The sequence below is a fragment of the Ochotona princeps genome, chromosome 10, assembly GCF_030435755.1.
Source record: "Ochotona princeps isolate mOchPri1 chromosome 10, mOchPri1.hap1, whole genome shotgun sequence".
Taxonomy (NCBI): Eukaryota; Metazoa; Chordata; class Mammalia; order Lagomorpha; family Ochotonidae; genus Ochotona; species Ochotona princeps.
Genome location: NC_080841.1, coordinates 47,514,475 through 47,531,048, shown reverse-complemented (window position 1 = coordinate 47,531,048; position 16,574 = coordinate 47,514,475). Strand labels below are relative to the sequence as shown.

Genomic DNA, 16,574 nt, shown 5'->3' with positions numbered 1-16,574 from the left:
GACCCAAGTCCCACCAGTTCCCTCATTCCCAGGGCTCAGTAACCCAGCCCCAACCACAAAGATGGGCCCCAGGACCTGAGCCAAGCTATCCGAGCGCTGTCAGAGTCCCGGTCACTGGGACTCATGTACACGGCTCCCATGGGGCCCAGGCTGGCATGATTCACCTCACCTCAGCATCCACAATCTTATTATGCAGCCTGGCCTAGTCTAGTCTTTCCCCTGTTCCAGCTCCTGCTGGTGGGTGCTGCGGCCTATCACAGCCTGGTCTGATTGCTGTCCCGGTCCTAACGTGAACTAGCTGGTGTTGCAGCCTGCTCTGGCTCCTCCTGCCCCTTTCCCTGGTTCTCAGATCTGCCAGTGGGTATTATGTGCTGGCCCAGAACTGGTCTGTCCCAGACATGACCCACATGTATGCTGGCAGGTACTGTAACCTGGCATGGCCTGGGCTGCTCCTTGCATTGCTTCTTGCGCTCTCCTGCAGGGGCTGTGTCCCAATGAAGGAGTATCCCAAGCTCCTTCATCGAGTCTCATCCCAGTGGCAATTCTCACGTATACCAGTGGGTCATTGACCCACGTTGCCTTTGTCCACCTCCTGCCCTGGCAATAACAGTAGCCTTGCTGAACCAGCCACACCCAGTCTGGTTCTTGTTGTTGGGTATTGCAGCCCAGTGATACCTGCTCAGCGCCCAGACACAGATTTCACATATTTTAACGGAAGTCAAGATCTAGTCTGGTCTGTTCTACCCCCAAACTGGCTCTCACGAGTACTAGTGGGGGCTGGAATCAAGCCCAATCTATCACTCCCCAGTCCCAGTGCACAACCACACCGGTACAGTCTATAGCCACGTACAGCCACACCTGCTGCTCTCAAGCCTACTCTCGTTCTCACCAGTATGAACCCCAACCAGCTGGGGTGACTGTTTTTCTCCCCAGCAAGGACTGACCCCATTTGCAGTTCTTAGGATAGCCAGCAGAGACTGCAGTTCCACAAAAGTGAGACTGCACTGCCCCCACAATTCTGCTGGCAGACCCACTTGTCTCACTCTTGTTCTGCTTTCCAAACCAATTCGGTGTCAGCCCCCTATTACAAACACATGTCATGGAATTATCTATGGAAGCCCCTCAACTAATTCCTAACCTGGGCATAAATTGCCCAGGCTTGGTACCGGCAGACAATCCCATTTAATAGTCAAAGCATAACCAGCGAGACCACTATGGTCTGTATTACACTTTAAGAATAAGCTTACAAAAATTATTTTCTTAAAAAAATTTTTGGAAAGTCAAATGTACAGAGAAGAAGAGAAACAGAGGAAGATCTTCCATATGCTGGTTCACCACAAGTGACTGCACCAGGCGGAGCTGAACCAATCTGAAGCCAGGAGCGGGTGCATCTCCCAGGTCTCCCACATGGACACAGAATCCCAAGGCTTTGGGCCGTCCTCAACTGCTTTCCCAGGCCACAGGCAGGGAGCTGGATGGGAAGCGGGGCTGCCTGGATTAGAAACGGCACCCATATGGGATCCCGGTGCGTTAAAGGTGAGGATTCTTAATGTAATCCATTGTTTGTTTAAGTTCAGTCAATTTCATTCAAAATGCATATATTAAACTTCATTTCAAGAGCATAAATTATGATTGGATGTCTTCAATTCTGAGATAAATGTCCTTCTACAAATAGAGATGAGGTTAAACACTGAAATTTTTCTAAACAAAGACAGCCCTCTGTAATGATTGCTTGATCCTTTTACATTGTGGATCTACCATTTGCTGTCAACAAAAGACAGCCATATATAGGGTTTAACTTGCTAAGAAAAAAAGGAAGCCAATTTTAAATACACACACACACACACACACACACACTCACCCTTCTAAGCTTCCAAAGTTTTGTGGAAAAGAGTTAAAAGTTATATGTATTTTGAGGCAAAACATCTGAAACTCATTCATAAAGCTCTTCCATGATACACATTTGGTATGAACTTCTTGAGGATTCCTTATATACAAATCTCAAGATCATTTCTACAAAATAAATTTATCTCTTAATTCCATTTCCCATCATCTAGTTCTGTGTTTGTATAAAAAAAATGGAGAAATATCTGTAAGAGATAACACTTCATATAATGAATAACCCAGAAAGATTATTCAATCCTTTCTTGGCCCTGTATAGAATTCCTGCATGACTTCGAGTGAACATGTGTCAAAGCACTGGAACAAAACATGGAAACGAGTCAGCAATACCATACGTTTATTATATCAGAGTTTATTTTATTAGGAACCATCAGAGTTACTTATTTTAGATGTTAGAGCTCAAAGAAAATGTTTCTAATGGGCAGTGTTGGTTTCAATCCCATGTACTCTGTAGATGATATGGAACTATTCACATTGTCCTGGTTTGGAGCTGAGGGATAAATGCCTCATTACCTTTAAGAAAGTCTTCAGGTTTACAGACACATTTCAGCATGTTAGCTTATCTCAGTTTCATTTTATTGTTTCATTCTAAATTGCATTTATTTTGGTCTGCTTCTCTGTAGTTCTTTCATTTACAATCTTAGACATTTATAACATACTCAAATCTTTTTTGGAACAAAAGTGAATTAAAAATTCAGTCAGTGCATAATTTTGTTTTAGGATTTCTAAATGTTTATGCTGTAGCTCCTTCCATATATTTTCTTGAAGTCCCCACTGAACCCAGATTTTTTTCCAAATTCAATCCTCCATTAGCTCTCTTGGCCTTCTACCTTCTCAATGAAACACTGATTTTCCATAAATGAAACAAGAAGGGTGAACTATATTCACATCTACATACCTTGAATCTGCTCCCTACAAACCTGAAAACAAATTAACTGTCTCTTTAGTTTTGTGTAAATCTGATAAATGATCTTTGAAATCTGATCATGATCCTCTAAAATGGTCAGTGAGTTTTTGGATCACCCATACAAAATCTCCCTCAGATCTAGAATTCATTTGTTGATATTTTATTTATTTTGATTTTTCTCAGCAAGTGATCCTCATTCACCCAAATACTGAACTATATACCATAGGTCCAGAGCCCTTAGAATACTGGAAGTCCATAGGGAAGACATGTATATAGAGACAGATGATTCATAAATCATAAATAATTGAGATGGTATAGTTCTACATGAAACATTGTGACATTCCAACAAAGAAAACCCCATGGGTGTGGGAAGGTGGTGGAACATAGATGTACGGGAAAATGAAGAGTGAAGATGAAGAGTAAACAAGATAACCAGAAAGTATTTCTTCTTATTAATGTTTCCGCCACCAACTTTTGAAGCAGATTACATGCCAATTTCATTCCCAGTCAGGTGTACTTTTTCAGAAGGCAGTCTACAGACTTCAAACATCAATTTTAATACTATCAGCTCACCTGCAGAGACAATGCCTAACTAATACAGATGATGAGGAGAGCAAAAGCCTTTCATAATTCACTAATGGGGAGAGGTACCAAGACCTCACTTTAACAGGTGTGTATAGAGAATGTGCAGGCAATCATCAATACACATGAGAAAATTCTAGAAGAAAAATAAAAATAAGATAATGTGAGAATCACCTCTGCCCTAAATAGGATGGAGGGAAGTGGGGTGAGGGGACAGTACCTGGGACGGCCACACATTGTCCAGGACAGAGGTTAGCGGTCAGGGGACAAATTAGGATGGGGGCCAGTGAGGGCTAATTTGACATGCATGAAATGATTTCTAAGGGCTTCCACAGACCAGGCCACTACACCTACAAATAATCAAGGGATCTGAGAAAGGGTGGAATAGATGGGAGAATCCAAAGTACCTCTCTGAGCCAAGCCAACACACTCACCAGCACACAGAGAACAGGGGATAGAGGTGAACCCAACAGGGCTAGGTCACAGCACCTGCTAGAACTCACAGGAGTTGTTTTTGGCAGCAGGCCTGGCAGGGGATCTTTGGGGTCAATTAGACTAGGCTTCAGTACCTAGGGTCCATGTAGGAGTCAGAGCTGGGAGTAAGGCACACAAGCCTGGGCTGCAGCACTTGATGGAATGTGCAAGAGTCAAAGTTTGGGGAATGCCTGTTAGAGATTCTTTGGGGTTGCCCCAATGAGGCTACAGCACCTGCCTATGTGCACACATGTCAGGTCTGGAGGCAGGCTGAGCTGAGCTAGGCCACGGCGCCCGACGATTGACATTAGAGTCGGGGCTAGGGGCAAGACTGGCTAGGCAGATGCAATCCTGTGCAAGACCAGAGAAAATAGCAAGATGTACGTGAAAGACAACTAGTTCATCTGAGCTAACACAGGACTTCAAGTACCTATTTAAAGCATGGAAGGAAGGGCAGGTGGAAAACATTGCAGGCCAGGTTTTACAGCAAACACCTTGGTCCATGGACACACTGAGGCACACAGAGACAGTCAATAGGCCTTAGAAAGAATTTTTTTCTCCTGGTAAGAACAATCAAGATCACTCAAGTAACACTCTTGGAATATACTTCCTCCCACTGGAGACTCTGAGGCAACATCCAAAGCCTGTCTCTGTCTTCTGGCACTTTCCCCTGGCACCTCTGGAGTCTGACAGCAAGCAGTGCTGTACTTGCGCCACTTCCTGGGACACAGGAGGGAAAATGAAAACATTTGTCTCACCCGCTTCTCCTCCTACCTCAATCCTTTCCATTCTAATCAGAGGCCCACATTGGTCTACAACCCCTCAACTGTTGTAATGATTATTAAAATTAAAAATTTAAAAGATGCATAAGTAAGACAGAAGACACATTTAAAAATATATATATATATGTTTGAATTAGTTACACATGTAAACTAGTACTCAATTTTAGGAGCCTCTGGAAGACAAAAGGCAAAAAAGAAATTCTTCATTTTCTAAGATGGATCTACAAGTCTCTTTAAACTCTTCTATATAAATCAAAGTTGAAAAGGGGTCATTGCTGTGTGTAGTGGGTGTAACCATAATGTTGCTCATAGTAATACGCAGTCTCGGGTTAATTACATGGCAAATAGTTTATCACTCTTGATAATGACATTATCAAAGTTTGCAAGCAATATAAAACAGCATTAGGTTTTCTGCAATGATTTCTCTATAATGCTGCCGTTTTTACTCTTAGGATTGTCTGTCTCAAAGGGGAAATTTCTCATTAGTGGCTAAAGTCCTCACCTTGCATGCGTTGGCACACCATATGGGGAGCAGTTCAGATCCTTGCTGCTCCACTTTGTGTCCAGCTCCTGCTTGTAGCCTGGGGATGCAGTGGAGGATGGCCCAAGGCCTTGGGACGCTTCACCCACATGGGAAACCTAGCAGAGGCTCTGGGCTCCTGGCCTCAGATAGGCTAAGCTCCGGCCGCCATTGAGGCAATTCGGGAGTGAACCAGCAGATGGAAGATCTTTCTTTATTGCTCCCCTTATCTCTGTAAATCTGAATTTCCAATAAAAAAAATTCTTTTTAAAAAAAAGGATGGGGGGAGAAACTGGGATGTCTACTGGAAAATGAGGTCACCCAATGGGAGATGAGGTCACCAAACAGAAGTGTTTTCCAAACAAAAAGAATGGTAGCAAAAGAAGTTCAGAAAACATCACTTGCTCATTCTGCACAAAAGAATGCCCCAAGAGATCAACTGCGGAAGAAACAAGCCACTCAGTTGAATTACCTTCTACTTACCTCCATTATCCTCTTCAAGAACGCATAGTTTAAAAGGAGACAAGTTATTGTACTAAAAATTACTTGCTCTGATATGGTGCAAATTCTATCAAATAATGAAGAAGATTTAAGATTACAAACTTGCTGGTCTCAATTCCAACTACCAGGTTTTACCAACTAAAATTCAGATTCAGATTATCATTTTCAATGATCTTTCCATCAAGTGCTCCTCTAATATGAACAAAAGTAGCAAAATGTTCCATACATATTAAAAATTATCCTAAAAATTTAGGATGTAAACATTTCAGTTAGAACAACAAAGACATGGTAGGGAAGAAAAAAAACATGAAAACATCAGCCAAACCAATGACACAAAACAGAGGACAAAAATATCAGTTATAAAATGTCTCAATAAAGCTGACAGATCTCCCAATGGGATCAGCACCTTCAGTTGTGCGCTTTTCCATTTAAAACTAACAGTATATTCATGGGGTCCTAGTACATCAGAGAATCCCCCAGCCCCACCATCTCTGCAAGACCATTGCTTTAAGGGACTCTCAATGCCCTTGTGTTCTACTTACTATAAGTCCAACTTAATTTTCTTAGAAGTAGTTTTCTCTCTGTGACTCAATTAGAAAAAATTTTAAACAAGTATAACTCTAACTTCCATGCTACCATTTCAAAAAATCTTGTGGAGGTGGGGAGAGATTTGCAAATAGCCATGATGTCATTCTAGTGACTCTTCACTCACGCAGCAGAAGTCATTTTTCCTAGCCAGTCTACCCAGAGAAAGTTGGGAATGTATCACACAAAATGAGGGGGAAAAAATGAAGAATAGAACAAAATGTCATAAGATGCTGGCACACAAATATGATTCTCAATTCTATGTGACAGGGCATTTTCCTAGCATCAAGCTTAGGGATCAAGCACCTAAAATTCCTCAAAAAAAAAAAAAAAAAAAGCTGATGCTAACCTTCTACTACCTTCCCAGCCAGGACCATAAAATACTTCAGAACAATAAAAGGAAGAAAGAGATAAATTCAATGTACAAAGTAATTCCTGGAGAATGTCACGGTCCTGTCCTCCATCACTCCAACTCATCACCCTTAAATATGTGGTGGAAGCATCTTCAGTTTAACAAGCCTCCAGTGATTCTAAATTGTCTGCAAATTATACACAAACAATCACTTGGGGAAAAAGCACACATTCACTACCCAGTAGAGCCTATGCACACTCATGTTGCACGCTTCCCGAGCCTTCCCTTTCCCACGTCCTCCTACCTGGTTCAGACTCCTTGGGCCTGCGCTCTTCATCAGGAGGTTTGGATGGTGGCCATGCTGACGGGACTCGCCTGGGAAACTGCCCCTCTGAGTAATCCAGCGAGTGTGTGGGTTGACTAACTGCAGCCCAGGTGTAAAGTTGATCTTGCTATATTTAAAACAGGAAATGTTTAAATGCTAATTAATTCCATCATAAAATAAACCTGGACTGCTTTATTGCAAAATCACTTCTATATAAAGTTCCAAAGACATGAATATATATAAATCATTAAGACAGCATTTTTATGCCATTCTTCACTGATTCATAATATACACATTATTTCACACATTTTATTTTCATAGCTAATTTTTTTCTCCATTTCTTTTCAATTGTAAAATCTGTCTTCACTTGGAGGAAGAGATAAGGAATTATAACATGAGAGTGTATACACTTAATAATTCTTGAACTAGAATCTTTAAGTCATTTGAATATGATGTCCCTTTAAAAATAGTTCCAATGTTTGTAGGAATGTCAAAGAACAGGCTGTACTTGGCCACCAGGAGGGTAATAGGAGCCTTGTCTTCAACAACAAAAGACCTAGGAAACTAACATTAACTTCAGTCCAAGCTAGAAACTAATCAGGAAAGAAATCTTAATGAAATAAATGACCCTGCCAAGAATTAAAAAAAAAAAAAGTAGATGAGGCTTTTCTGATGAAGAGGGCATTGCGAACTGAAGACTAACAGAACCTGCACAGAATCAGAAGAAGGTTCCCAACTGCACCTAGCACCCAAAGACAAACTAGAAATCTCTCAAAGGCCACCCCAGGGATAACTTCTCCTTACAACTACAGAAGAACCATAGGTTTAACCATTTTATGATACGTACACTCAATCTGTCAACGTTCTATATTGTCTTTGTGACATTTTCCTTTTCAATTGTTTCTCCCTAATACTCCTTACCATTATCGGTAAAGCAAAGAGAATAAAGAGTGCAAAAATGAAATGCAAAACACACACACACATACACACTATCAGCACTAGGTTAGGCTATAAAATGCATGATTTAACCAACGGCCCAGATCTTGCTGTTCCTGCAAATTATTTAACAAACTTAACATATAACAAAAATATACCAAAAATAAACACATAGCAAAAACTATATAACAAAGTTTACTGCAATAACAGCAAGATCAAAATGCAAGGATGGGGTCCAGCAGCGTAGCCTAGCAGCTAAAATCCTCGCCTTGAATACACCAGGATCCCATATGGGCACAGGTTCTAATCCTGGCTGCTCCACTTCCCATCCAGCTCCCTGCTTGTGGCCTGGGAAAACAGTTGAGGACGGCTCAAAGCCTTGGGACCCTGCACCCTCATGGGAGACCCGCAAGAGGATCTGGGCTCCTGGCTTTGGATTGGCACAGCACCGGCCGTTGCAGCCATTTGGGGAGTGAATCATCGGGTGGAATATATTTCTCTCTGTCTCTCCTCCTCTCTGTATATATCTGACTTTACAATAAAAATAAATAAAATCTTTAAAAGAATATGTAAGGATGGAGATGGCACGATAACTCAACTGCCTAATTTGCCTGCAAGCACCAGCATCCTATTTGAGTGCCAGTTTGTGTCCTGACTGCTCCACTTTAACTTCTAATGCAGTTGTCTGCCTGTGGTGAGCAAACAGCAATGGAGAATGACCAGTTCTTGAGATCCTGAAGCTACACAGGATACTCGGAAGAGGCTCCTAGCTCCTGACTTTGAATTGGCTCTGCTATAGCCTCCATAGCCATTTGGGGAATGAATTAACAGATGGAAGATCTTTATCTTTCCTTCTCTCTATAAATCTACCCTCCCAATAAAAATAAGTAAGCCTCCACAAATGAGTAAGGATAAATTAGTTTAAACTTTGGCCCTAAATGAAAATTTGGTTCCCAACTGTATAGAAAAAGTAACATTTCACAGTAGCTAAAAGTTTCAGCTATTCATATCTGGCCAACAGTGAAGTCTCACTATTAGTACACTGAATCTCAGAATAGTTTTTCATTGGGTGAAAATAGGGATTTATTTAACTAAGGTGATAAATGTTAAAAAATGCCCTCATTGGAGAAGCTGAAGGAATATCAGAAAATATTACCATAACTTAATAGCTTATTAACTAATAGGACTCAGGCAAGGGAAGGCATCAAGGTCATTACTTTAGGAGGAGATCTCCTTTTTCTGCTGCCTAAAACTGTAAAATTTTAAGAATATAGAAAAGCTTTACAGGGCAGAATCTGGCAATTATTTCTTGCATATGAAAAGAGCGCAGGCAATGAAAGTGAAAAACCTGACAAACTTCTGTGCAAAGATACACTTAAGAGAGTGTAAAAGTAACCAATGAAACTGAAGAAAATATGTGCAATCCATATCTGATATGGATTTAATATTCAGAATGTTTAAAGTACTCATGCAAGTCAACAACCAAAGCAACCAATTTAAAAACGAGCAAAGGACTTCAATAGACATCATTTCAAAGACACAGAAATGCCTAAGTACAAGAAAGACATTCAGTATCATTCATAATTATGAAATAAAAATAACAACTATCATAAGAGACTACCTTACTTCCATTTTATGGATGGTCACCATACACCATAATAATTGTAGTAAATGCTAGGACTGGCATTGTGGTACAGTGTTCAAGATTCTACCTGTTGCTCCACCTCAAACAGCTGAATCAGAAAGCCAAGTCAACAGGCCCACCATCCCACACTGTGGCACCTGATATGTCATCTGGAATGCTGGCTTACCTATTGGTCCTGAGTACCTATCACCTTTCCACAGATTCACTGCAAACTCCTTCAGAATGTAAGGGACATATGCAGAGCCTGTATGTCCCGCCTAACTCTTGCTGTTACAGGGATGACTACATAAAATTACTTCTCAGATGAAATGATGCGACATTAATATGGGCAGTGACTTCATTTAGTTTTCCCATTTTCTTCTTTTTTACCTAGTAAGATACCAAAAGCGCACTTAATCAATGCTTCTACCTACAATGCCATGGTTCATCGAAATAGCAGAATGCTAAACTTATAACTGCTACCAAAGGACTGTACTACTGTAATACTACAACAGAACTTGGTAGGAGGGGGAAATAGACAAGAGAGGAAGGAGGAGGAGAAAGGGGAGAGGCAGAGGAAATGCCTACACCTACAAAGCTATATTGCAAAAAAAAAACAAGAAAAATGATAATAAAGAAAACTAAGGTATCACATTACCTATTATATATAAATCTACTGGCATCACATAATACAAAGAGAAAGACGACGTAAACAAAGCTAGAAGTAATACTAGGCAAATTGTAAAACTTTTCAGAAGACCAGTATTTTTATTGCTAAATCAGGAAAATGTCTACTCTTGTTTTATTTTATGGAAACTAGTGGGGAAAAAGCAATGAAAACCACAGTTGATACAAATAAGAACATTACTCTTGTTTTGATTTTTTTCCTAAGCCTGTGTTTGATTAGGAGGCTACTTTTCTTTCTTTAAAAATTCCTTTCAGGGCAATTCAAGCTCATCACAACACATACACAGCAATTTCTTTACAAAGAAGTCCTGGATTCAACTCCAAACTCCCAGCTTTGGCTCAGCCCAGCACTCCTCAGCTAAGTGAAGGTCATTGCAGACATTGAGGAAGTGAGAGAGCAGATGGTTCTCTTACCATCAGCAACATGTCAAATACATAATAAAAATAATTAAGATACCAAAGATTGGATAAGAAACAATATAAGAACTACAAACACGGTATGAATTAACTGAATTTGTAATAGATATTACATATAATCTGAAATACTTATACTAGCAATATTTGGCCTTTTATCAACTGCAGATTTTTATAAGAATGCAGAAAAATAGGGCATATCTTAACATCAATAGAAATTTTCATGATTAGTCACAGGATACAGAACAGGTGCACAGGGTGATAATATTTACAAATGAGGCTAGGAAGTCCCTTGAAGAGTGCTTTTACAGTGTTTTTACAGATTTGGGCATCGGTAGTACTCTGGGGAAAGCATCTTGGTAAACGGATCAAATTTGGATACGGGGAAAGAGAAACAATTATCTTTAAGAAGCATGTAACCTTAATTTGGACGTTCTTTCTACTCAACTCGACATCTTCATCGTTGGTTGACCTTGTATACGAAAAAAATTGCCTTAATGTCTGCTGCCTGATAACACATTAGAGAGGAAACATGTCTAACCAAACTTTTGGCATTGATAATAAATGACATAACATCAATAATGCTTTGAACAAAGCCCACAGAGGCCAGACAAGTTACCCAAAGCTACATTAAAGCAAGCAAGATTTTTCAATATCCTGGAATGCATATAAACTTTGCTGTAACACATAGAACTTGCATTCTGAGACATTGAAAAAATAACACTGAAAAAATCCAAATTAAATGTAATTTGGTATTTTGACTGTACTATATATTTAACATATCCAGCATTATCCACTAGAAAGAAGCCAAAAACAAAACCATACAAGAATTAGGTAATAAATTTGAAGTTAAATTTTATTTCAAACCTTGGTTTCTACTTTTAATGTTGAACAAGCTATTTGATCTTTTTGGACCTCAGTTATTCTTCTGTAAAATGCAGTAATTAGATTTTCATAAATCCTGTTACCTTAATGTGTAATTGTTTAATATACAGTATTAGCTAGTTATTAATAAAAGCTGATTTTTTTATCATGCCACACACAAGGATATCTTTCAATTGTAACACTTCTGAAAATAAGCAAAAATAAGTCAGTGCAACAGTGTATGTTCGTAAAAAGGGTAATATTTCTCTTAGGGACTCATTTTAAGGAAAACAAATTACTGTAACAACAAGGAGAGCGTCATTATAATAAAATCACATACTCCTACATATTTCTTACTATCAAATACATACCTCAATTCTGTTGGATAACTTTTTGATGTCAGGTATCAGATAAATTGAGATATGTTTTAGTTACAAACATTTCTACAATTTTATAGGAAGACCATATAAAGAACTGACTGCTTACATAGCACTGTACAAGAAACGATTTGCCATGCTAATAATATAAACTATTAAACAGAGCTATTTATTGTTCTAGAAAGTCTAAGTGCTTTGTATCAACTCAAAAAAGGGTTTTTTTCTTTATCTCTAGTCTCTAGATTTCAGCAAATTCAATTAAGAGTAAAACCCAAGCTGAAAAGTTGTATTACTCTGCCACTCTTAGTAAAGATATAAAATCTTCTACACATAGCCAAATGGATCTCATTAATACATCTAGTTTTCCTTCATTCTGCTTGACATGCCTGGGAATTAATATTTAGGCAATCAGTACCTGGCACAACACCTTGTACCTAAAGTTTTGCATGTGCTGGGATCCCATATGGGCACCGGTTCTAATCCTGGCTGCCCCGCTTCCCATCCAGCTCCCTGCATGTGGCCTGGGAAAGCAGTTGAGGACGGCCCAAAGCCTTTGGGAACCTGCACCTGCATGGGAGATGCGGGAGAGGCGCTGGGCTTCTGGCTGCAGATCTGCTCAGCTGCAGCCATTGCGGCTTCTTTGGGAGTGAACCATCAGACAGAAGATCTTCCTCTCTGTCTCTCCTCCTCTCTGTATATCTGACTTTCCAATAAAAATAAGTCTTTAAAACTATTAAGGCAATTGGTGATATCTTATGTTTTCAGTGATTTCCTCTGACCTGCAGATGTTCTTATTCCATTTTCTTAATCAAAACATGTTGCATTTTCTTTTCTGAAGACAGGTCTTTCTGTTTTGTATGAGATCTTCCCATTACAAAAGCAGATACTCTCCCTTCCCATCCAGAACCAACCAGGAGCTCCAGCCAGGTCAATCCGATTTAGCAGCTGGAAATTTCTCCTATGAAGCTAGTCCACAGTCCCTATTTCAGGCATTACAATCTGCTGTGCTGCCCACACCATGACTGGAACCAGTTTCTGACTCAGCACTTGCTCCCTATCACTTCCTTTGAAACACAGTCTAAGATATGTGGATTAATTTAAAAAGGAAACTTCTCTACATTTACATCTTTCATGCAGGCAATCAATAAGTCTTATGCATCCTAAGGCAATTTGATTTGAAAGGTAAACAAATAGTCTTTAATCAGCTTCTGACCCAGTTGAACATTTCCTTCTGCATGAGGCCCTTTTAAGCAAAGCACATTTGTAAAAACTGCAAGCTTTAGCCACTATTAAAAGTATCTGGCATAGAATTGGAGTTAACATACCAGTACCCAGATGGTCAGCTTTCTGTATAATACAGCTAAGAAACAGAATAACAAATTATGGATTGTTCAAATTCTGTAATTTTTACAACCTAACAAGTTGTAAATTGTTTAAAAATTTTGAAATAAAAAATAAGGCATTGTCCATCCAATTTCTGGAACCGGACAACTCTGCAAACCCTCATCCTGCAAACCACCCAAACCAATCACATCTCAGATATGTTTCTGCTATTTGTTTCCCACTCATTCCAATCACTTTGGGCTCTGAGAGCTAGTTCAGGTATTTCAATGATCTCACATTCACTGCATCCCTCAAAATTCTTCTGCCTGGAATAAGTCATCTTCATCAAAAGCAAAGACAGGCATGTTCATTCATTCCTAGGAAACGTTTCTGAGGTCTCCAGTGATGCCGATCAGACAGAAATGCTCACATTATGTGAGGATGTCCATAATGAAGGCCACCTGCCCATCCCTGGCTCCTTCCATCCTCTGAAAACACCCTTCCTCATCCCACTCTGCCTTTTCTTGGCGTCCATGACTGCTCACCACTTCCTTAATATCCCAGAGTTTTCCAGAACCCCATGCCTGTAAGGCAGAAACCAGATCTGTGTAAACCCCTACCTAACCTTCAAGTGCCAGTACAAATGCCTTCTTTCTAGAGTGTGGACTGCGTTCCCACTTTTGCATGTCTGCACAAGCTTTTCCTCTGCTTGAACTGTGATCTCTCTCTCAGACAATGTCAATCTGCTCCTTCCCCTCTAGTAGAAAATGAGCTCTCCTGAGGCATATGCTAAACAGTATTTCTAAAGTGGGTAGACCCTGTGAATATGATCATATTTTGAATCTTCTGCTACATGTTTCTTTTATCATGATTAAACAAAACCACTAGAAATTTAAACCAGAAAACTGAAATCATAGCCCATATTTTTCTACAAATGTAGCAGTAAAGTCTTCCCTTCTTCACTATAAATCAATACAATCAGCTCAAAGCACTTTTTGGTAATTGAGACTGAATGAGACGATATATGAACATTGGTGGAAATTCTTGTATTAATGTACCAACAAAAACAATGACAAAAGTTGCTGCCACCCATATTGTAATTTACATGCTCTTAATTTGCATTCCATGTAGTAAATATCATTAGCTCTGTATCCTATTAACTAGGAATCAAGGCCCATGGAGAATAAGCCACAATTCATAGCATAACCAATATTCCAACCCAATTAGGGATTCTACCGTACAGTCTATAATCTTTTTTTACATAACTGACAAGTACTTAATCTGATGCTTGTCAAAATCCATTTTATTTTACAGATGAGAAAAACTAAAGCACAAATAACTTGTCCAAAATAATAAACCTACAAGGGTAAACAGGCCTGTATTCAAATACAAGTATATGTAAATTTAAAACCCTATAGTTCTTTGGACAGTATCTCATGGACTATTACATAAAGCATAAAGCTACTATAAAAAAAGAATGTGTACCTTGAGAAAAATTTCCATGAATAGTAATTTTTTAAAAAGTTTGATTCTTCTAATTGAGGTTATCAGAAAAACCTTCCTGGAAGAAGAAAGAAAGAAAGAATTTTCCAAAGATAGAATTTAAGATTAAAATATATAAAAACCATTAAGTTAAACCCCAAAGCAATAGAGAAAACACTTTCTGACAAAAACAAAAAACCAGAGATTAAGAAATGCTAAGTGCACATGAAACAGTGAGCTTCATCCAACCAAACGAGCAAGAGAAGGAAGACAAATATAGGAAGTCTGGGACCTTCAACGCTCTCAGGGCAAGTATTAAACTGGGTTGGAATAGGGAGTTCTCATTAAGATTTGAGAACCAAGGTAAAATGAATCAGACCTGATCATAGCAAAAAATGAGTCATCTGGAACAGGAAGATGGGAAGTAGGGGAACCAATAATGCAGAGGGATGGATGTAACCTAACTGGCTCAGCAGGCCAAATGAGCAGCTGGGAGGACACGGGTGACACTTCATTGTGCCAAGATCAAAGTCAGAAATATTCTGACATGGGAAAGAGCACCACAGCCACTGCATGAGAGTGGGGCCACATAAGGACATTTTGAGGAGTCTGGTTTCAGACGCAGAATCTAAGGAGCGCAACATGCAGGTGAAAACCTTCAACAGGCAGAGAAGCACAGAGGTTGTAGAAGAGATTGGAATTCACATGCAAGTTAGTATATACACAGACAAAAAAAAGCAGGAGACAGGGCAGGGAGAAGAAATCTAAAGATTTTATGTTGTGAAACTTCTACATGCTAGCAGTGAGAAAAGGAGGGGAGAAATAGTAATTTGTGGCAATCCAAGATAACATGAGTTTTCAGGAATTGTTGACCAATTGGTTAAACCTTTAAAAGAAAGAGTAATTCTTAAAACCAATACAGCATATATATCTTCCTAGAAATATCTTCAATGTCATTGATGGAACTGAGAATTAGATAATAAAATCCAAATAGGAACAGGAAAACAATGTCTTCCTGCAATTTTGCAAGAAATGTGAATATAAGAGGTAACCAAGGACACATAAAACTGCAGACTTCCCAGTCACACTAGAAAAAGCTCAGATTGAGTGGGCGTGAGTTGGATGACTGCTGAGAAACCAAAAGGAAGAGCTGACAGCAGGCACATCGCGTGGGACCGAAATGGCCACCAAGCCGTAAGGAATAAGCAGACAGCTCAGACAGCCTCTGGAAAGTTCGGTGGATTCTTCTGCCACCATCGTGTGGCTTTCTGCATCATCACTAGCAGGTCTGAGTAAGGAAATGAGAGGTGGTGGAAAGCCAACCAGACACTCCAGAAGGTCAAGAGGCTAAGATATGCCAAGCTAGTGGCAGGTGTCACTCGGCATAGAGCAGCAAGCATTACAGAAATAGAATTCCTAAGCTGATATTCTAGCATGCCTTATTTTCCAGGCACATTATCTTAGCTGAATTATTCAGCTCCTACAAGAACCAGGCATTGCTAATAGTGCCAACTTGATCAAAATGGGGGAAAGACCTACGGAGCAGAAATTCCTGTGTGACATTATGTGTGGGACAAATGAGGAAATGAAAGCAGTTTAACTGCAAGGAAGCTGCCCACCGCACTCCTCCACACCCCTCCTGGCACTACCAATACAGAAGAGGCAAAGAAAAGGCCTGCTGTGGCATTGGTTTCCCATAACTACGGTATTATAAAAGGAAACCGATTCTGAGTTACGAGAAGGAGTTTAACGCACTGTTAAGGCAAACAAAAATAGTGCAGTTTTTAAATGAACTCTTCCTATGTAAAGGGCTCTGACAAGAGCACATAAATTCAGATTGTACCTGGAAAAAACATAGGCTCAGCAGTGATTTAGTTGGAGGGCACAATGGTTACAGTGGTTCCCACATCTCCTCCAAAAAAGAATAAGAGGGACCA

General features: G+C 39.7%; 1 protein-coding gene across 1 annotated transcript in view; it reads right to left on the bottom strand.

The window, feature by feature from the left end:
• The window catches only part of FMN2 (formin 2), a 293,706-nt gene that overhangs the window by 224,525 nt on the left and 52,607 nt on the right, over positions 1-16,574 (bottom strand). Inside the window, exon 3 of the mRNA XM_058669764.1 lies at positions 6,910-7,057. Within this exon, the coding sequence (XP_058525747.1) occupies positions 6,910-7,057 (148 nt within the window). The remainder of the gene's footprint in view (positions 1-6,909; positions 7,058-16,574) is intronic.